Source organism: Trachurus japonicus, chromosome 3, assembly GCF_045865225.1.
Source record: "Trachurus japonicus isolate A0001 chromosome 3, Traja_1.0".
Classification (NCBI taxonomy): Eukaryota; Metazoa; Chordata; class Actinopteri; order Carangiformes; family Carangidae; genus Trachurus; species Trachurus japonicus.
In genome coordinates this window covers 39,753,874-39,775,747 of record NC_140909.1, presented here as the reverse complement: position 1 = coordinate 39,775,747, position 21,874 = coordinate 39,753,874, and the positions used below count along the sequence as shown (strand labels likewise).

General features: G+C 40.7%; 1 protein-coding gene across 3 annotated transcripts; it reads right to left on the bottom strand.

Moving 5' to 3' along the window:
* Positions 1–7,791: 7,791 nt before the first annotated feature.
* asb7 (ankyrin repeat and SOCS box containing 7) lies at positions 7,792–21,615 on the bottom strand. 3 transcript variants are annotated; one of them, XM_085772618.1, is made up of 5 exons: positions 21,371–21,615; positions 19,792–19,916; positions 17,974–18,227; positions 13,824–14,429; positions 7,792–9,663 (listed from the first exon to the last, which is right to left on the bottom strand). In XM_085772618.1, exons 3-5 carry the CDS (start codon positions 18,212–18,214, stop codon positions 9,524–9,526), a joined length of 987 nt encoding a protein of 328 aa, XP_085628744.1. In that variant the 5' UTR covers positions 18,215–18,227; positions 19,792–19,916; positions 21,371–21,615; the 3' UTR covers positions 7,792–9,523. The 3 variants fall into 3 exon arrangements, with proteins under 3 accessions (XP_085628744.1, XP_085628736.1, XP_085628739.1); XM_085772610.1 differs by having other exon boundaries at positions 17,974–18,185; XM_085772613.1 differs by having other exon boundaries at positions 17,974–18,164.
* Positions 21,616–21,874: the final 259 nt, after the last annotated feature.

The following is a 21,874-nucleotide window of genomic DNA, read 5'->3' as shown; positions in this document are numbered from 1 at the left end:
GGAATTGTTCATTAGACAGGACTGTCGCTGTTTTTCCCCCCACATGAGTTTGTTAGGACGGGCCTTTGTTTCTGTGATTTATTGATTTCCTAGTGGGTTTATGTTTCTTTATTTGTTTTCTATTTTTTGCTTTATTTAAGAAACAAGGGCATATTCCACCCTTTTATTGGGTGCTGAGTAACCTATTCCTCAGTAAGCAGCTGCTTCAGACCAGACACATAGGCCTTTTTGGGGCACCTTTTTGCCTTTTTACCTTATTCTTGTGTAATTTGAGCATGTGTGTGATGTGTATTTGGTACCATATTTTAGTAACCTTATAGAAGTGTGGTGTTTTGGTCCCTAAATACCTTGTCCTGTAATCTAGTCTGGCTGCTTGAAGTTACTGGGTCCACCATTACCAGCCCCAAATGAAATCATTCTATATTGCCCTGATACTCCTTTTACTCTGATTATTGTTAATAAAAATTGTAACTTATTTATCGACACATCTCTCTGTCGTCCTGTTTATTATTTATTTAAAGTAAATTAGGAGAGTTGAACATATTAGTATACTTTTCCATACTACATTTATATTTACACATATGTCATATATGGAAATTCAGTACAGAACAAATACATGTATCAGATTTGTGTATTGGTTATAATGTTTTTCACTATGAGTTGTAGACCTTGACAATTACACCAACAACTCTGTACTCCTCTAACACAATAGAAAGACTTTGGCAGAGGGTATTATTCTGATGTGGCCTGGAGAACAGAGCTACCTGTCTCACATTACATTACTGAGAAACTTACAGGATTAAAAAAAAAAAAAAAGTGAATCCAATGGAGCTGCACGAGAGGCTTTTGTACAAACCCATCATAAGTAATGTGTGCACATATTTGATGGAGGTGGGACAGTATGGAGGTGCTGTATCAGATACGAGAGGAAGAACCATGTAGATATTTTTAGACAGCAGACAGCTGTACAGACAAAGCTGCTATTGTTCCTGCTGTCTGAAGGTTCGCTGGCCCACAGAGGGATGCCATTGTTTTATCATGTAATGCTACCAGTGACCTCGTCAATGATAGCACCCCATGTTTGGTAAAGTAAGACAGAAGTATATCACAGCCTCTATTAGGTCACCTCGGCTCGGCTCAGGGTCTGACTGAGTCCCGAGGAGAACAAACGGACGTGAAAGCAGAAACCGGCTCTTTTTAAGACGACATTCCTCGGCAGGAAGAGAAAGAAGGGCAAATAAGAAAAGAGGAGAAAAGAACCTCAACACCTTAGAGGAGATAGAGTGGTGTTTTCAGAATTTTCTGATTCTTTTACACTTTTATACTTTTTTTTTATTCTATGCACATGTGGATGGATATGTTGGATTGGTGGAAGTTGGGAGATGGGGGTGTGCAGTTAAGCAGGCACACTCATGCAAAACTATCCTCTGAAAGGTAACACCCTGGTAGCGTGCCAGTGTGAGCGGAATGACCTGAACAGGCTCGGTGGTGATTATTATCAGATGATTACTTACTCTCAACAAGGGAGGAGGAAAGTATCATTGGATTACTTTCCATTTTCCACATCCCACCCAAATACTCCATTTCCACGTTTCATACCTAAAAGAAAAAGAAAACATTTCGCACATTGATGAAAATATAAAATTTGCATTTTTCTTTTTTTTTCTTCCATGGTCCAGACATGAACATTGGGTTAATTGGCAAATCTAAATGACCCATATCCCCCTGCGTCTCTACTAGGTGAAGCAGTGGAGCCAATGAATGGATGGATTCTCCATTCAATCAAATGTGATTTGGAGGGAACCAGTTCACCTGCACACTGTATTAACTAATGTTGTGGTCAAGACCACCTAAACCAAGAGTCAAGACCAAGACCAGAGCATACCAAGACCAAGACTTTGAGGGGGTCGAGACTGATTCAAGACCAAAACCAAGAGGGGATGAGAGTCAGGCCCAGTCAGAGGTGGGAGAAAGTCCCTATGTTGCAAGTCCAAGTAGAGTCTCAAGTCTTTGCTCTCAAGTCTCGAGTAGAGTCTCAAGTCTTTGCTCTCAAGTCACAAGTCAAGTCCAAGTCCTAAGTTTTTTTTTTCGAGTCCCAACCAAGTCCTAAGATTTTTTTTCGAGTCCCAACCAAGTCCTAAGATTTTTTTTCGAGTCCCAACCAAGTCCTAAGATTTTTTTTCGAGTCCCAACCAAGTCCTAAGATTTTTGTTTCGAGTTCCAAACAAATCGATTATAATTAATGATACATAAAGATCATGACCACGCCTTGCTTCTTTATTGGTTACATTCAATTTCACTTCACATTCTGCGGAGACGGTGACTCAGGATTGTCGTGTTCCCCCACACACAAGCCGACTTTTGATCCAAATGGTCACAATTGTTGGGGCCAACAATCGTAAATATTGAACATGTTTAATATTTACGATTGTCGCCGCCGACTGTTTTACGGGTCGATTGTCAGGAGAATTTAAATCTTAAAACACCACACACTACAGGAGAATCTCATAAAATAATCTCAAGTATGTTAGCAAGAATATTTGTCTTATTTCTAGTCAAAATATAATTTCTAGTCAAAACAAATCTCATTATACTTAAAATAAGACACATATTAAAAGTAGCTTGTTTTTAGACACTTTTTACTTCTTTCAAGCTGATTTTCATTTGGAATAAGTAGAAAAAATCTGATAGTGGAACAAGTTTTTCTTCCTTATTACAAGCACAAAAAACTTGCTTTCACTGGCAGATTTTTCTACTTATTTCAAGTGAAAATTTGTTTGAAACAAGTGAAAATGATCTAAAAACAAGTATTTTAAGTGGAAAGAGATTAGCTTTGACTAGAAATGAGACATTTGGACAAGAAATTAGACAAATAGGCTATTCTTGTTGTTATTCTTGCAGTTCACTGGAGAGGACAAATGGTCACATTCTGCGGAGACGGTGACTCAGGATTGTCGTGTTCCCCCACACACAAGCCGACTTTTGATCCAAATGGTCACAGTTGTTGGGGCCAACAATCGTAAATATTGAACATGTTTAATATTTACGATTGTCGCCGCCGACTGTTTTACGGGTCGATTGTCAGGAGAATTTAAATCTTAAAACACCACACACTACAGGAGAATCTCATAAAATAATCTCAAGAGCCTAAGATAATCGGGCGATTTTTGTCTTTGGTCAGAAGGGGGAAAATCGGTCCAAAATCAGACAGATTATCTTTATGGTAGCCTAGGCATTAGTGTGTTGGCATTAAAGCAGATATCAGTGGCACGACCGTTTCGGCTAATGCTGTGTTCAAGGCAGGCTTTTGAAACCGTAAGTTACAGCTTCAAGTCACAACTACGACTTGGTAGCGTTCCAGGTAACCCGTAGCTCGTGTTTTTACCGTCCTGTTGTCTGTGAAAGTTCCCTATAACGGCCACTCGTAACTTCCGACCCGTGAACTCGTACCAGATCGAACTGGTATGACTTCACAGGAAGGAAAAACACAAAGTACGAGTTTCCTTGAACGCACCATGAGTTAGCAGCCCCCGCCCTTGTCAGGCATCAATTGGTCCTCGTGCTACGTCACCACATTCACGCGCATCCCTTGGCTGCACACACAGCCCTTCATGCCGTTCTCTCCCCTCATTGGATAACACTTGTATCCCACAAGGAAAATTTTCTCCTCGGGTTACAGCAGAGCAGAGTGACGGAGAGACTCGTGTTTAGGCTGAAATACTTCATGTAAGTGATTGCTGACGGAAAATAGGACTATTTAGGACTTATATTAACAAAAACATTCCACTGATATCTGCTTTAATTATACAGCCAAGACTGATAACAGGAGTGGGTTCTATAGAACGTCTCTGGCTGGCTGCTACAGTATAACATTGATGTGACACTTTTTAAAATATTTTAATATTTGTGCTCGCTGCATGTGACTTGACTTGAATTCAAGTCTTTCCTCTCAAGTCCAAGTAGAGTCTCAAGTCTTTGCTCTCAAGTCCAAGTAGAGTCTCAAGTCTTTGCTCTCAAGTCCAAGTAGAGTCTCAAGTCTTTGGCATCAAGTCCCAAGCGAGTCCAAGTCTTTTTTTGATTTGATCAAGCAAGTCTTAAGTCATCAAAATCGGGACTCGAGTCCAAGTCAAGTCTCAAGTCTCGAGTCCAAGTCCACACCTCTGGGCCCAGTCCCATTTCTCCTCCCTTAACACTAGCACTTGGTTTTCAGTGTTTCCCACATTCTGTGATATAAACTGTTTTCTTGTCTGTAACAACATCTATTGCACGTCTGCCCGTCCTGAGGGATCCCACCTCTGTTGCTCACCCTGAGGTTTCTCCAGTTTTTTCCCTGTTAAAAGGGTTTTCTATGGAGTTTTTCCTCAGTGGATGTGAGGGTCTAAGGGCAGAGGATGTTGTTATGATGCCATGTAAAGCCCTTTGAGACAAACTATTTGTAAAAACGGGCTATACAAATAAAATTGCCTTGCCTTTCCTTGCCTCCAAAAGGGAGATACCCCTTGACAAAGAAGTGAAAAGTGTTAGAATTAGAGATCGTAAAACAAGAGACTGGCGTGCTCAACTCACAGTCTGAAAATACACCAGACGCCGAACCAAAAATCACAAAAAAGTGTCAACACTCACAAATCACTATTAATTCAGTCTTTTATTGACGCACAGCAGTGTCAAAACGGGCGCATTTCAGCTCTTGGCTTTCTTTAGCGTTAATGCTGAAGAAAGCCAACAGATGAAATGCATCTGTTAATAGTGATTTGAAAGTGCTGATACTTGGATCTTTTGTCCGTTCTGACACTGCTGTGCGTCAATAAAAGACTGAATTAATAGTGATTTGTGAGAATTAGAGATCGTACCCTACAAAATCCTGCTGTGTCATCCGTAGCGACAACGTAGGAGCCACGAGTGGGTTTTCATTCATGTTTCATTCCAGTGGTTGTGTTACCTGGTGCGTGGGCTTTGATGAATGAACAAAGAAGAAATGAAGCAAACAGAAGACCTTTGCTCAATTTTAATCTTGCACTACCTTCAAAGTCTGCACCTAGCCTCCCTCTGATTGAAGGGCTGGTTTTAAGGATTGAAAAGCACTTCTGCCTTGCTCTTAAAAGAATTGGGACACCCTACCCTTACATGAGAACGCTCCAAACTGAGTGCTAGGGCCAAAATCGATAGCCTCGTAAACCAGCCTCTCGCGGAAGTGCATTTCATTTCATTCCGAGGGAGAGTCTGGCCTCATCCCCATTCTAAGCGTTTGGACTGAAACCCTCAGAAGGCCGAGCCAATCAGCATCGTCCGCTGTGATTGACACAGCACATTGGCCAATCAGGGACCGACTGGTGCAAAGCCCCGTCACTACACCAACTTGCTGATTGGCTGAATGGGGTTGTCTGTCAACGCTACTACCAAAGATATTAAACCGTCTTTGCTACTCCCGCCCAGCTCCCGCCCAGCCCAAACGCTTGCAGAGGGGATGAGGCCAGGCTCTCCCGAGAAATGAAATGAAATGCATTTCCACGAGAGGCTGGTTTACGAGGCTACAAAATCGAGTGGAAGTGGTTAAAATGGGACAGGGCCCAAGTCCAAGACCGTGACCAAACCAATGCAAGACCATTACTGTATTCAGTGCCATTCCTCATAATAATCATGTGACTTGATATTTACATTATTCCTCAGCTAAAAAGAAAAGAAAATTTTATATAAAATCTAAACCATATTTAATTGAAACTAGGTTTGATGTCACTGCAGCTGTGGTCTTAACTGGTCTTGAGAAAAAATCCCAAATCCAGCTCACCCGAGACAGAGACAAGACCAAGACCTTGAAAATGCGGTCTCAAGACCGGTCTCAGTACACAAGTGTTAATACACTTGACTATTAGCTGTGGTTGTTTTCAGTAGGCAGTGCAGTGATGTCATTATGTTTGATATATGGAGTGTCTGGTGTTTTTAAAAGATCCAAATCAATGTCTGTCTCCAGAATGATTTCAGCTGACACCTCAGACTGTGTTTACACAGAGTGAGTTGCACATAAGATCTACAATAGTGTGATCAACTAACCAGAGACAAAGACAGCTGACAACCCAGAAACGTTAGCTTTAGTTTATTCACACATCTTTGTTTCTTTTACATGTGAAAATCTGCATATCCTATACATTCAGTAGTTAATGGCATGGAAGACTTTTCCTATAAGACAATGTATGAGGTGTTTCCCTGACTGTGGCGACCGCAGCCTGCTGAGGAACCATTTGGAGAAGGCAGTCGACGTGCAACAGACTCATTCACACATAAATACAAAACACCGCTGCTGCTGCTGCACTGTGGCATCTTATCAAAACTGGAGATGGACAGCGGAGAAATGAAACAAGAGCTGAAATGTGGTGGAGAAAATTCTGGCAAAACACTGAACGGCCTCCAGTGTTTATTTCCACTCACATCTGGGAATATTCCTCTGAATGATCAAAGAGGCCGTTTTAGGAACCTCTGGATTCATGTATCACCAGAACCATCAACTGGAATAATCAAATCAGGTGGATTAAAGGTGTTAGTAAAACTACCCCTGGGCCAACGTCAAAAGAAACATGCCTGTACAAGTCAAACTTTTCTACAGTTCTGTCTGTGGCTCCTTTTGATCCTCTCTGTAGTGACAATTTAACACCACACCCAAACTGCTGAAAACTATTTAATGCTAATCTGTCAGAAAATGAGAATTTGAAAATAAATATCTATTATAATTAATTAATAAAAAAACACATTTTCATAATAAAGCAAAATTAACTTCTTGAGAAAAAAGTAGCATCTATCACAGATTAATAGACAGGACAGAAACGAGAGGAAAAGTGCAGTGATGTCGTATTTGACATAAATACAAATTCCATGTCAGGAGGAGACTGCAGTGGAAGAATGGATCCATAGTGTTAATGCTGTAACCATGACAACAAAGATTGACTTATGTCGAGGAAGCCCTTATTCTGACCCAAATCACTAAACCTAACTAAGACATGGCTGTTGTTAGCATATTAATTCAGGATACAGTGGCCTGTTAGATGCCGAGGTCTGGTACGCATGGCAGCACAGGAACACTAGGGGAGCTATTTCAGGAGACACTCCTGTGGCTCGTACCATAGTGTTGAATGTCCTCTGTGGTTGATTGGTTCAGAGTTGTTGATGTACATATCCTCAGCTGATCTCTGCTTCCTGTGTGAAATGATGTTTCTGACAGTGTGGTATGTTTTTTTTGTATTTGAATTGACTGATAGGGTTTTTGTGCAATGGAACTTTTATGTTGTTGCAGAATGAGCAGAGATCCGCTACAGGTGGCAGTAACACTAAGTGCACATAGCTATGCAGAGATACTATAAGACAGTGGTGGATGTACTTCTCAGGCCTCACCGTCATATTACTCAACCTGCACTTATACGTAAATAATATTATTGATGCACCTCTGCTGACTACATTTCATTGGTTTTGTAGCCAGCAAAATGACAATAAATGCAACCTCAATGTATGCACTCACATGTCACCGACCAACCAGCTTCTCTCACAGTAAGTGAAAGGGCGTGTCAGTATGTTTTACCCTGTCTGTCTTGAAAGGCAGAGATTGACCCCATTAAAAAACAGGCATACAAAAACAAAATGTCCTGATAGAAATCTGCACACAAACTTAAAATGAAATGTGAACATGACTGATTTACTGCAAAAGAAGTTGATTTGTGAAAATGTTCATTTTAGGAAAACCGACTTGTAGATGCTGCAGAAGTTCACCATACACTTTAAACACATGCAGAGACAAAGAAAAAAAAATCTTGTTGCATGGGTATTATTCAGACCCCTACATTTTATTTTCAATTGTCAAAATTAAAATTCACAGTATAATCTCCACAACAGAGTTACCTGCAAGATGCAGATGATGAATCTTAAGAAAGCACCCAACATTTCTGCCATAGAAATAAAACACTTGATTCCAAATGATTCCTGTACAACAGAGTATTTGAACTCAGACACACACACAGAAAAAGAAATATTTGAGTCACACCAAACAGATCGTAATATTATATCCAAACTTTAAATACATTAACAATACCAGAAATCATTGCTTAAATAAATTCTACAAAAATATCTGTTGTACATGTAACATATTTACATTGACTGTAGCTTCTAGCGATTGTGTGTCAGTGTTATCCAGAACAGACTCCGTCAATCTTGATTAAATCACACCTTTAGTGAGTCGGTGTGGTGTTTTCAGAACTGGTTTCCATCACAGTGCACTTTCTCCAAACTTAAATGTACTACATATAGTAGTAGATAGAAATGGATGAAGCAACTTATTACATAAGAATGCCTATGCTGATAAAATGGTGGCACCAAACTGCAAAATAATTTCAGCTGACTGTTATGTTTGACCTGGTGACAGGCAGTGTCGGTATGAATCTAATCCTGCATAACATCCGTGTTGAGATGACTCATTTTGTTCCAGCTGCACCTCAACATTTCAAATTCACCTCCAAAGCATCGGTGGTGAACATGGAAGACATTCTGTAGATTCAGTTCAACTTATTTATACTGAGATGGCCTTTTGTATGTTAGGCTGAACAATCACTGTAAAGATTAAACCCATATTTAAAAGGATTTATTTGTAGGGGTTGAACATAGTGTCTGACTGGGAGCGGGCGGTGGACATCCTCTTTATAACACGAGAGGTTACAATGCGTTCTCTGAGCTGAGCTGAGCTGAGTCTTCAGGGCAGAGTGGAGGCTGCAGTGCAACGCTATCATTGTTTTCCACCTCTGGAGACAGATGTTGGTGGATGAAGGAATGAAGTTTGTGCTGAACTCGCGATGTTTCTCCTTGAATGGTCGGTAAACATCTGTTAATGCTGACGTTAAAAACTGACAAATGGCGCCTTGTCTCCAGATCTTTAAACTGAACTCATCAGCTGTCAAGGGGCACAACATGAGTGCTACCTCTATGAAGTTTAATACATATGGTAGGTGGGTGGTATTTTCAGAGGTTTGGAACCAGATGGGGAAAAAAACAAAATAAAAAAATAACAACAACAGGGAGGGAAGCTTCCTATTTTATCAGATCTCTCAGAATCAAAGTAGCTCAACACTTTTTGATTGAAGCAAACCTTTAGAATAAGTTGAACTTTCTATAGCAAAGTAAAAATTAGATGGGAAGAAAGAAATCAATATATACTCACTGGCAGGTATGCACTTGATGATAATCAGAGGCAGCAATGATAATATCTTGCACAGAAACGTGAATAGAAGCCAACTGCAGTCAAATGAGGTTTCTTTTTTTACTCATATGAGGTGGCTCCACTTCCTCCTTCAGCTACTGATGTAATTGCAAAGAGGCTGAAAGGAAAACTGAAGCAGGAGACTATGTTTACTGTGGTTAACTGGACAAACAAACTGGACTAACTGTCCCTCTGCACGGAGGGAACAGACCTGTGGACTTGGTGATTGCATAGTCTTCATAAATGAGGGCAGAGAGTTGCGAGTCACCGTCTCCTCTTCTGCTCCTGTTGCCTTCACACATTGTCAAACTTGTGTTTTAAATAGTCTTTCATAACCTTGGCGATCGGTAGGTCCTCCAAGAACTTCAAGCTCTGAAGGCCGATGCAGTGACGGATTTTTATTCGACACATGTCTTGTAGAGTGCGGGGTTGTCCTGGAAGAGGAAGAGAGACAGTTGTTAAACAGAGCACCATGAGTGTAGCGCATTCAACTGGTCAGAAGAAATAAGGCTGATGGAGAGCTGAGCTGACCATCGACAGAGTACAACATATCCTTCATTTGTGAGTATGTTATGAATCTTTATGGCTGATTTGTTTGTGAATACATGACAAGAATCCACGCCCCATTGTTTCCCTGATTGGTCAGTCTCTTGCTGGCTGCTGTAGCCCTCCTCCTGGGCCAGAAGGAGCTCTGTGAGTTCAGATGTGAACCGGAGTTGGCTGGCATGGAAAGGGTTAAGTCAAGTTCAAGCCGCAGGAGGTTTGGTTTTGTTTAACTCCATTTCTCTGGTCCCAACAATCAAGGGAGAGATATGGTTCAGGTCCTTGCTCAGAACTGATGAACGGCCCAAAAAGAGGTCAGATTGGGATGATTATCATTGTTGCTCTTGTTCTTGTTTATAATTAATTATTCAATAGTATTTTTTACTATTGAGCTGTTGCTTCCTGACTTATGCCTAGGGGATAAATAAAGTTCATAGATTAAGTAAATAATAAAGTAAGTAGAACCAGTAGAGCACATTAGTAAGTCATAATGTAAGTGAAGTAAGTCAAATAATTTGAGTAAGTAAAAAAACAAGTAATCAATCCATGTAGCATAATGCAAAAGGCCTGCAATAAATAACAGGTGTGTGTGTGTGTGCAATCTATTTTGTGACTGACGTCAGAACATCCCAACATCACAATGGTGAACATTACACAGCTTCATGTTCCTCCTCTGTCTCTTCCAAAGGTGTTAATCAGTTCACACATCACTAGTCTGCACTCTGTCATCAACTGTATGCAAACAGCTGGGAACAATCCATTTGATTCCAGGAAGTGATATGTGTGTTATCAGTCTGACACTACACACACTTTGTAAAACAATGTCAACCACCCAAAGACATTAAATAAAGTAGAGGATTGTTTTCTCAAAAAATGTGTAAGACAAATGCTGGTAAGTAAGACCTGAGGGGAGGAGAAGGAGATGAGGAACACTTAGCTAGCTCATATGCAAGTATTGTAGAAGTTGAGAACCCCTCTCAGACCTGAGCAGGTTGAGTGGCAGTGAGTGGTACAGGAAGCAGACAGGGAAGGAATGACTCCACTGAATATCTGCAAAGTCTAGATGCAAATGTCCCACACACACAGACACACATCTCTTCAACATGCTGGTCAACTAGAAGTGATCTGTTAAGAGGAGTGGGTGAACACACATCATCATTTTCAGGCTGTGATGTCTGGAGGTCAGGTTACTGACACTGCGTTTCCACTACGTGGTACCAGCTCCACACTACTCGACTCTACTCGCGCCTTTTGGGTTTCCATTAGGTAAAAGTACCTGGAATCTGTTACCTGGTACAACTTTACTGGTAACACCTCGGCCCAGGTTCCAAAAACACAAGGTACTAAAAATTCGTGCAAACACTGCAGACCACTGATTGTTTGAGAATCGTCATTGTATATGTAACTTTATTAAAGGGATAGTTCAACATTTTGGCAAATTGGCCCATTGCCATAATCCCTATAGTTTTAGCAGTAGGTTTGTTGCCTTTAATTGTCGGTGCATGCTATTTTTAGAACAGCAGAGCTGCTCAGAGCTACGCTACGGAGGCTAATGGGATTTATTGGTTTCTCTCATCAAACGCTCTCGTGGACAAGTTGTGACCTGCAGATAATAACAGAACGTTACTTTCGGGGTAAATTCATGCAAAACCGCTGATGCGCGTTCCCATCAGCAGCAGTTTTTCAGCAAGCAGTCTCTGCATTTGCCTCGAAAAACAACTCTGTAACGTTCTGTTATTATCTCATAGTGTGGTGAATGTGCAGGTCACAACTTGTCCACCAGAGCATTTTGGAGTTGTTGGATTGTGTATTTGATGAGTTTGATGAGGGAAACCAAGAAATCCCATTAGCCTCCGTAGCGTAGCTCTGAGCAGTTCGCGGCTCTGCTCCGCCGTTCTAAAAATAGCTTGCACTGACGATTAAAGGTAACGAACCTACTCCTAAGACTGTAGGGGTTATGGCAATGGGACAATTTGCCAAAATGTTTAATTATCCCTTTAAGTTTTTATATTTTTTCAGACAAGAAAGTAACTGCTTACATCCCAATATGTGGTCAGTTTATGCAAATAACTCAATTTTTTGGGAAATTTGCACCAACATTTTCGGTTTTAGGTTCAGTAGACTCCATAATATTCTACTGACACAATTATTTCTTTGCTATTTCCTCAGATTGTGAAATTAAAGCCAAAGTCACCAACTGTTTGAACCCCTTTCCACTTCCTTTGCTTTTGGATTTTGAGGTTCACACTTGTAGATTTATGTCAAAGAGAAGATATGGCAGGTGACTCCTGGGGGGTGGAGCATGTTTAAGACTTTGCTTTTGCTTGAAGTTGGAAGCTTTGTGTGAGGACAGTAGGACATGTTGAGGTGGGAGACAGGAGACAGGAGCAGCAGTGATGTGCCACCACGGCAGCTGAAAAGAGCTGAAGGTGCCTGTCACTCTGTGTGGGACCAACCTTTCATGGCATATGAGTTAATCCAGGAGGCAGAGGTGTAATCAATAACCCAGCAGATACGTGATCTGGCTGATGGTTTAGAGTCTCTGAAAGGACTTGTCTGAATCAGTGCTCAGCTCTTTGATACCTTTGATATCAAAGTTCAGGGGGCAGTGGAGGAATGCAGCCATTGTTCCTTGGAAATCATAATGCTTCAGGTAATGTACGCTCCTGTTCCTCTGACCTGGGATTGTTCTGTGACTGAACACTGGTCATTATAACCTTGTGTTGGCAAGCAGCCCTCTGTCACTCTATACATTTCTCAACTTTTGCCTCTTCTCAACTTACATTAAAAAGGTCCATCACTTTTTTGTACTAAACTTGGGCTCTGTTTCTGCGCCCCACCCACCTCGGCAGCTTTCTTTACAAAGATAAGGACGTTCACTTTCCACCGTGTTCTGCTGCGCCACTGTTCGCTGCAGCCTTCCAGGCAAATATCTCTGTCACAGAAACCCTTACGTTTTGAAAAAAAGGGGATTCTTCCCACATTAACAAACAAGTCAACGGCATCAGTACAAATGTATCCTGATCCAGATCCAAGGGCTGTTATTTAGGTCAGAAAATTAAAACATGCTGACACAAAAAGCTCAGCGAGCTTTTGCGTGCAGTTTTGTCTGATGGAAAGAAAACGCCTACAGTTTTGAAATATTACATGACAGAAACAAAGAGCAAAGGCGTCTAGACTAAAAGGAAAATAATGAAGTAGCTCCCTCCAACAATGCCAGGCAAGAAATAAGGAAACAATTAGCAGAATGGATTATTCTGAAAAATGAAATATGAATATATATTCAATATTCATGTGGTGGAGGAGGTGGAGGATGACCAGTGTTGGGCATGTTACTTTGAAAAAGTAACTAGTTACTAGTTACTTTCCCCAAAAAGTAACTGAGTTAGTAATGGAGTTACTACATTATAAAAGTAATTAATTAAAAGGAAAGTAACTATTGCATTACTTTTTTATAAAATGCTCAAATATGTCAAATTACTACCTCCGCAGCGCGTGGTATCACGCCTTTTCCACAAACCGCTGATCTAAACAGCTGATAGGCGGAGTGATACAGCACAACGCCGAGCCTGCCTGTGTGGAGGAGTGCTGAGTGAGTTGGTTAGTTCCAGATAAAAAAAAAGTGTATATACGTCCTACACTTAAACGGGTGTTTTATTTTCTGATGGGACTTCTTGAGTCAAGTAACGGTGTAACGGCGCGGAAAACAGTAACTTTTTTGATTACTAATGACACTAGTAATGCCGTTTTAAACGCCATTATTCCCATCACTGAGAATGACACAGATTTGTCTGCTGTACAGAGATACATGCTCAATATCATAAGGTGTCACTATGTTTACATTAACATTTTATATTAAGCAGAGAAAAAAATCACAGTGAACCATAATTTGCCAAATGTGGGAACTAAATACTAACTAAATAAAGCCTCAACTTCTTTTCTATCAATGAGGTAACTCTTTTTAAAACTTTGAAATTTCATGAACAATAACAAATGGTTCTAATAAATTGTTTTGATTTTTGTTCGTGTGACAGGGAGTGTGTTGACTTACTAGTGACCTCCTGTAAGAAGTCCAAACAGGGCCTGCTGATCCCAGACATGCTGACCGACACAGCTACCGGCGTCTGGCCCTCATAGTTCCTGGTGTTGGTGTTCGCTCCGTACGTGTAGAGCATCTGGGCGCACAACACGTCGTCCCTGAGGGCCGACAGGTGCAGGGGGGTCTGTCCGTCTTCCAGACGCCCTAGATTGGTGTCCGCCCCCCGCTGCAGGAACATGCGGCAGTACGAGTGGTTGCCTTTGATGACGGCGTATCGCAGCAGGAAGCCGTTCTGAATGTCAATGTTGGCACTGTGGTCCAGGAGGATCCGCACGCAGCTGGAGCGCTCCCGTATGATGGCCAGCTGCAGCGGCGTGGTGCCTTTGTCGCTCAGCGGGTCCACCTCGGCCCTGAACTCGAGGAGGAGGCGCACGAACGAATCTCGTCCGTAGTGGGCGGCCACGTGCAGCGGCGTCCAGCCATCGTTGCTTTTTGCGTTGATGATGTCACTGCGAAACTCGGATTCCAGCATCAGTCTGGCGATGCGCGCCCTCCCGTGCATGGCAGCATAGTGAAGAGCTGTGAAGCCGCCGATAAAGTCCTTCACTGTGGGGTCGGCTGTGTAGAGGGGACAGGTAATGAGAGACATGTCAGATACAGTGGGAGCTCCTCATCCACAATCAAACAATATATGTCGGAATATGGACTGGTAGACATCTGGAGACTACACAATACGAACAACAAGGAATTTACATACTACTCCCCACATCACAAAACCCACTCTCGAATTGACTATTTCCTGGTTAATAACACACTCACACACAGAATAACAGAATCTAACATCCACAGCATTATCATATCAGATCATGCCCCCATATCTTTCAAATTATCTACAGGAACATAACCCCAACCTAAACCCAGATGGCGCTTTAACATATCCCGACTTCAAGACCCAGAATTCACCACATATTTCAAAGACGAATGGATACTTTCTCGAGACCAATACCACCCCAGACATAACAGCAAGCACACTTTGGGAAACAGCAAAAGCAGTTCTTAGAGGAAAAATAATATCATATGCCACAAAGAAAAATAAAAACGAAATTGCAAGAGAACATTACTTAGAACAGGAGCTAAAAAGACTGGAAACCTCTCAAACGCCCACAAATACACCAAATAAAGAACTACTCAAAATAAAATATGAACTCAACAGCCAGCTGGACAAAAAAACCCAACACACACTTCTCAAACTCAGACATCAACAATTTGAATTTGGCAATAAAACTGGTAAACTTTTAGCTAACCAGCTACTGGTAATGGTACTGCCCCCCAATTAGACGCTTTTGGTTGGAGGTCATGGGAGAGCTATCCAAGATCCTCAGCCTCAGCATCCCAATCCACCCCACCATAGCCTTACTCGGCGATATTTCTCACTTACCAATCCCAAAACATCATCAAACATTTATCCTCATCTCCACAACCATGGCCAAAAAAACAATACTACTCAATTGGAAAGACAGAACAAAACTTTCAATAGAACATTGGTATAATCTGTTAACTGAACATTCAAATTTGGAAAAACTCACATTCACCATGAAAGACAATATCACCCAATACAATAAAACCTGGTCACCATTCACACAATTCGTCCAGAGCTGATTCCTCGAACCCCCCCCCACTTTCTCTTCCCCCTCATTCTTATTCCTATTCCTATCTTTATTTTTGTTTTATTTCCAATATATCTGCTCAACACTCCCTCTCGTAACTCTACTCTCCAATCTCTGATTAGATTTGTCCTAGCTCGTATGTTTGTTTGTTTGTTTTGTAAGCGTCCCTTGTCCCATAGGTTTTTGTACACGTCTAACTGTCTGTGTAATTGTCCTGTAATATGTGTTTAATTGTGCATTAAATAAAAAATAATAATAAATAGATACAGTGGGAGCTGTGAGGCTGTGATGAGCAGGGGCTCCACAGTTCATCGAAACCTCTATCAGGCACAGAGAACATCTTCACCACTTCAAAATGTTTGAATAAATAAAGCCTTTAGTCATTAAAGAGGAACTATGCAGGATTTGTATCTTAACTATGCTACATTTTTACCTTAATTAAACAGCTTTGGAGTAATTGTGATGGTTTAATAAATGGCTTAACTTGTTATGAAGGAGAATGGAGGCTCTCCTGTGTGTCACTTACTGCGTCTCTTGGTGGAAAAATAACTTTGCACCGCAACACCAACACACCCCGTAACCCGTAATCTCAGGTTAAACTACACAAACACGTCGTAACATCGTAGGGCTGGGGTGATATGCTTTTCTCCCGATTCGATTCTTCTACGATTTTTTGGACATACACAACATTCATCTGCACACAAATACTGTAGGAGCCTATAAATTAACATACTCCATTATAAAGTAAACTTAAACCCTTTTCAAAACCTGTACTCTCTGTATGTAAAAAAAAGGCTAACAAATGCACATTGCACAATATTTAAAAAAAATTCCCCCCAAAAAAAAAAAAGTAAAAAAAAAAAAAATCGATTTAAAAATCGTCAAAAAAAGATATTGCGATATTTATGTGAATCGATTTTTTCTCCCACCCCACAAATGCACATGGCCGAGAGGAGGGTTAGCAAAACAGCAGAAACCGGACCGGACTTGCATTGTGCCTCTTCAAACACCAGTTTCACTATCACACTAACAGGATTCAGACTAATACAGTGCACAGGACTTCAGACACAATATAGACCAGTGGTGCTAAGCCTGTCCACTGACGGACTTTGAAGGTACTGCAAGTGGGCTGACAGGTAATTTGCACAACAGAACGATTTTGCTGAAAAGTAGCAAACTGATTCTTGTTCATTTCTTGTATTAATGCCTATCATCATAATCAGCGATTATGTTGTGGCTGTTCTAGACATGATGAACAGGCATCACACTGACTCAAGGTGAAACTTTGTTCTCATTAGTTCAAATCACAATATACATGACTAGTTTGAGAACAACTGAATTGAAACATTTTCCTGGATGTTTCCCATAATTCTTCTTTTGATCTACTTCAAATCCACTTCAAAAAGAAAAACAGCGAGTGTTCCAGAAAGGTTGCTCCAAATTTCCTCACCATAATAATTTTATTAGGTGATAATATGTCTGTATTGAGATTTCATACCGCCCCCAGCTGGCCAAAAAGAGAAGTCAAATTATTTAGTATCAAGGTTTACTGAAGCCCGGGGCTATATTTTGGATTTTCCACCTGAAAAAACATAACCAGATTCAATCAATGGGTAATGAACAACCTTGGACTCAGTGACCTGGGAGGATTTTCAAATACAGTAAAACTCTCTGTATACTTTACACTACATGTTTACATTATCTGACACACTTGACAATTGACAAATGGTTATGTTGAGCGAGTAAGTGTCACTGGGTCTATCCTGATAGTGTACTGAGATGAACCTGTGAGCTGCTGGAGGATGGGAAAAAGTGATTTAAACCACTGAATGTAAAAAGAGATGCACATGAAATTTACTGGACTGATTGAGGAATGAGGAATGGTCTTCTAAGGTTTGTGTGCAGAAACTGAGAAATAAAGTTACAGGAAACCTGGAACAGTAAATTTTGTGATTTACATGAGAAAGGGGTGAGTGCATGACTTTGGCCCCATAAAGATTACAGGTTTTTGGAGTCATGCATCATCCATTTAGGAATTGGGAACCTGATTGTTTTCTGAAAACTGTAAAAGCTGCAATAGATACAATTGTGGATTAGTACAACAGATCAACACACACACAAGCCTCCTGTCAGCCACAGTCTGCTGTTCAAAGAAATAATGAATAAGACTGTAAATATATAACCACATAATATAACCACATATAACACATAACCATCTTGAGCTAGATATTCACAGGTTGGAGAAAGATAAGGATTCCTCTAATGTAATGTAATGCTGTAATGCAATTGTGAAAGTTTTAAGAGTGATTAATTATAATTGACATATTCATGTGTGACACATTGTAGATACTTTTTGAAATGAATGTCTTTCAACAATCACAGCAGTGATGAAAAGACGACTTATCCTGTAAAATATTGCCCTCTAGAGTTTAAACAGAAAATCCTGTCAGCACACGCTGTTACACACCAAACAAAACCAGAAACAAGCTTCTGACCTCCGTGCTCCAGAAAGACTCGAACACATCTCTCTTTTCCTTTGGCAGCAGAGAAGTGGAGAAGTGTCCAGCCATTGGCGTCGCGGATCTTGGGTGAGTATCCTTGCTCCAGCATCCTCCTGACGGTGCAGACATCGCCGGCTGCCACTGCAGCCTGGATCTGCAGCTCCTCATGAAGCTCAGGGTTCCTTCTGCAGTGATGGTTCAGCATCCTGTCACATTTCGGAATGGGAATGTTCATCTGTACCTAACCGCTGTTAGGAAAAATCCGTCAATACATTCTGTATGTGTGCATGCAGGGTGTCCGAAGTTTCTGTCTAATGCACACCTGAGAGACTGGTGCTTAGAGGCATAAAGTACACAGCCAACTCCTACAGTCAGCAGGACGTTTACTGGCAAGTGTTGCAGTTCACAAACTTTGCCTGGCATTCAGAATACTTCTATTTATCTTTTTAGATTTTTATCGACGAGCTACGCTGTGACAGACAATTAAGAATGAATCATGTCTCAGTACCAGCGCTAAAACACTGATAGTCATGTTGAGAGTTTAATAGTCAGTTTAAATAAACACATAAATGTGACTGAGCTGATCTTGATAATGGCATCATCGCCAACCTGGGCACAATTTATTGGTTGAAAGAAGCCCGATCTAAAGTAGCTCCTTTCTTTATTACACCCACCGTGTTTTGATCTCAACCTGCTGGTGTTGCAGCGCTCTCCCTCCACACAGCCACAGCTCTATAGAGCATTTGTTGAGTGAAAATTGGTGCACGTAAATGAGAAATGAATGACAATAGCAGTTGGCAACGTACACCGGTTCCAATGCTACTAATCCTAAGTGAGCTGCTTGTTGAGCTTGAGGTGCTGTTGTTTTCACCTGTTTAAATTACAAACTTTGGAAGCAGCAGCAGGTGACATCAGCTGCCACTAATAATGATAATTCTAAGAGTAACTTGATAAAAGGCTAAAATTAACATGGCTGTTGTCTGGTTCAAGTGCTCTGCGAGCCAGCGTCTGTGTTTGACCAAAGATCATTAGTGAGGAAAGACGCCCCACTCTATAAAAGTGGTCTGACAACAGTGCTACTATATTTGTAGTAGGCTAATGTTTGCCTATAAACAGGTTTACTAATTCTACACTGAATAACTCACAAAACATAGGGAAAAAAATACATAAAATGAAAATGTGCAATGAAAATAGAAAATATCAGTGAGCAATAAAAATTAGAAATGGTTTTCAAATCATGGGATTTGTTTCCACATAACTTAGTGAGTCGACAAGCTCTGCTATGTTCAGCAAAAACTTGAGGCACAGGATCAGCTGAATGGCAGATTAACAGCAGCTAAACTGGGTGTATGGTGACATTATATCAAAAGCTCTGTTCACGAGAGGACTGGAACTCCTCTGAAACCATGTACATTCAATGGACTAACTATAACTTCCATATTGCTATCTGAATCTTACATCTCGTCCCTTCAATTAAGTTCAACTAAAGACGTGTTAAGCAGGGCTCAGGCAAACCTCACTCCAATAACTTCTACAGGCATCTGAATTTCTCTGAAGCACAATTTATATATTTTATATTTGCACAGATGTAGGGATGTATGAGAGGGTCATCACTCTTTCATGAAAGGGTGCCAAAATTTAGCTTGTGTGCTTCTTACTTCAAGATAAATTAGTCAGTAATGACATAGTTATGAACGCATATAATACGTTCTAAGACATCGACACATGCAGATACATTTTGTTCAATTATTTAAACTTTTCCTGTTGATCGATGTAAATTAAAAAGGCAGGACGATGAAAGCAAACATTTACCTTTTGACCAGCTGAAAAGATGGGCTTCTCTTAGTCATATCGGGGCTGCACCTGTAATTATACGGCTGCCCCATCAAAGGAGGCCGGGAAGAGAAGGAGGACACCCTGGTCTTCAGCTGTTAGCCCTGCAACACACACACAAAACGATAACCACCATTAATTATTCAATTAACATCTGAAAAAAAAGTAGACTCGTTATGGATATTCCACCACCACCACTCAAGGGCGTAATTTATGGGGGGTAACCCCCCCCCCCAAAAAAATCTAATCCAGCCAATATAACTGGTCATAATTGGTCAAGCCCATATTCTGCTCAAAAACATAATGAAAAGAGTCACAAGCCCAACAAACTATTTGAAATAGTTGGTTTTGTCATGTAAAAGGAGGAAAACCGCTGTCCAAAGGAGGTGATATTATTATTATATTATTGAGTAAGCAAGTAAAGTGTTGTAAGATGGTTGCTAGTTTGCTAGTGGCCGGAGGTAAAGCTATGGAAGGACATTACAGTAATGTGCTGGTAGGATTTAGCTGATCTGTGAACTGATCGGCTTTTCTCTCTAAATCAAATTTGGTCTTTACATTGTATTAATGACAAGGTGTGGTGCGGTGTGGTGTGGTGTGCTATGTTCATAGCTGCCCAAAAATACATTAGTTCATCTGCCTGGTAAGAAATAGCTACATAGTGGCAAATGGTGATATGATAAAATATTTATAAGCATTTAGTCCTTTTACTACTGTAACGAATATACAGCAGGAATGCCAAAATGAATAGGTAAATTACCCTTGTCCTTTTATCAAAGTTAATGATTTTGCACTCTTCCTCGCATTAGGACACATATACAATGACTTTTTTTGCTTAAAAAAAAATCCTTATATGGACAGAGATCTTAACCCCCCACCTCCCCCTCCCCCTCTAATGATTAACCCAAAGTTACACTCTTGCCACCACTACCAACAACAATAACCACAACCACAAGATAATAGTGATAATGTGAAATATGTCAAATTAGAGGTATGACGAAAATACATAACTTCACTTTAAAAATGCTCTGCTTTGAAATGTGAGAAAACCTAATAGTCACAGCTGTATCAGTGTAGAAAAGTCACATCCCGTCAACACCTTCAACACTAATTGCTTAACGTTAGTTGGTTAGCTCATAAGCGATTGGAAAAAACGGTGGACAATAGACTGGCTTTATTTGCTAACATATCCAACAATGCACAGCACACACAAGTAAACAATATCGACAACTATCATGGGCCGGGGTCGCCAAGCGCCCAAGTGAAGAAAACTCATGTTGTACTTTACACTTAATTGAATGAATGTCGAGATTCGTCTGAAAAACCTCTCGGTTTCATGCTATATTTATCCCCGGCTGCTAGCTAACGCCAGCGAGCTAACAAACACACTAGCACTAACGTTAGCTCGCTAGCGTCTGTTGACTTTTTGCACGAGCACAGTTAGGTACATGTTAACCACAACACACCAGAGGAGAAGGTATCACAGTCGTCTCTACATATTTACTGGCAAACACAACAACTTTAAACAACTATTAAAAAAAAAAAAAAAAAGATTTACTTGACAGACGCTGAGCCCCGACGTTCAACTTAGCCAATCAGCTTCCAGGTGAAGAGAATTATAAAAGCTGCATATTTCCGTCGCTTTCAACTACAATCTAACACAAATTAATAATATTGTCCTTTGAAAGTTTCCTTTATGGCCATTTCGACAGTGTTGAGCATCATTTCTGCTGTGCAACAATCAGCTACAACAACAAAGTCTCTAACTGAGCTCATCGGTGTGTCCCCAGCAGCAAAAACAATAAGGCTTCCGGTGACGACCTTTCAGAATAAAAGCAGCACGCGCACAAAAACGAGTCTTTTTTTTTTTTTTTAAGAAACGAGCATCTTAAGAGGAAGTCGTAAACATTCTATGAGCTCTACTATTTGTGTCTGTTATGCGCACACAGTATGATCACAGGTGAAGTGAAATGATTATTAGCCTATTGCTTTTGTGTTAAACCTAAGATTTAGATTATCAGTGGTGGGCTAATGCGTTTCAAAGGTAGTTTCAATTCCTCAT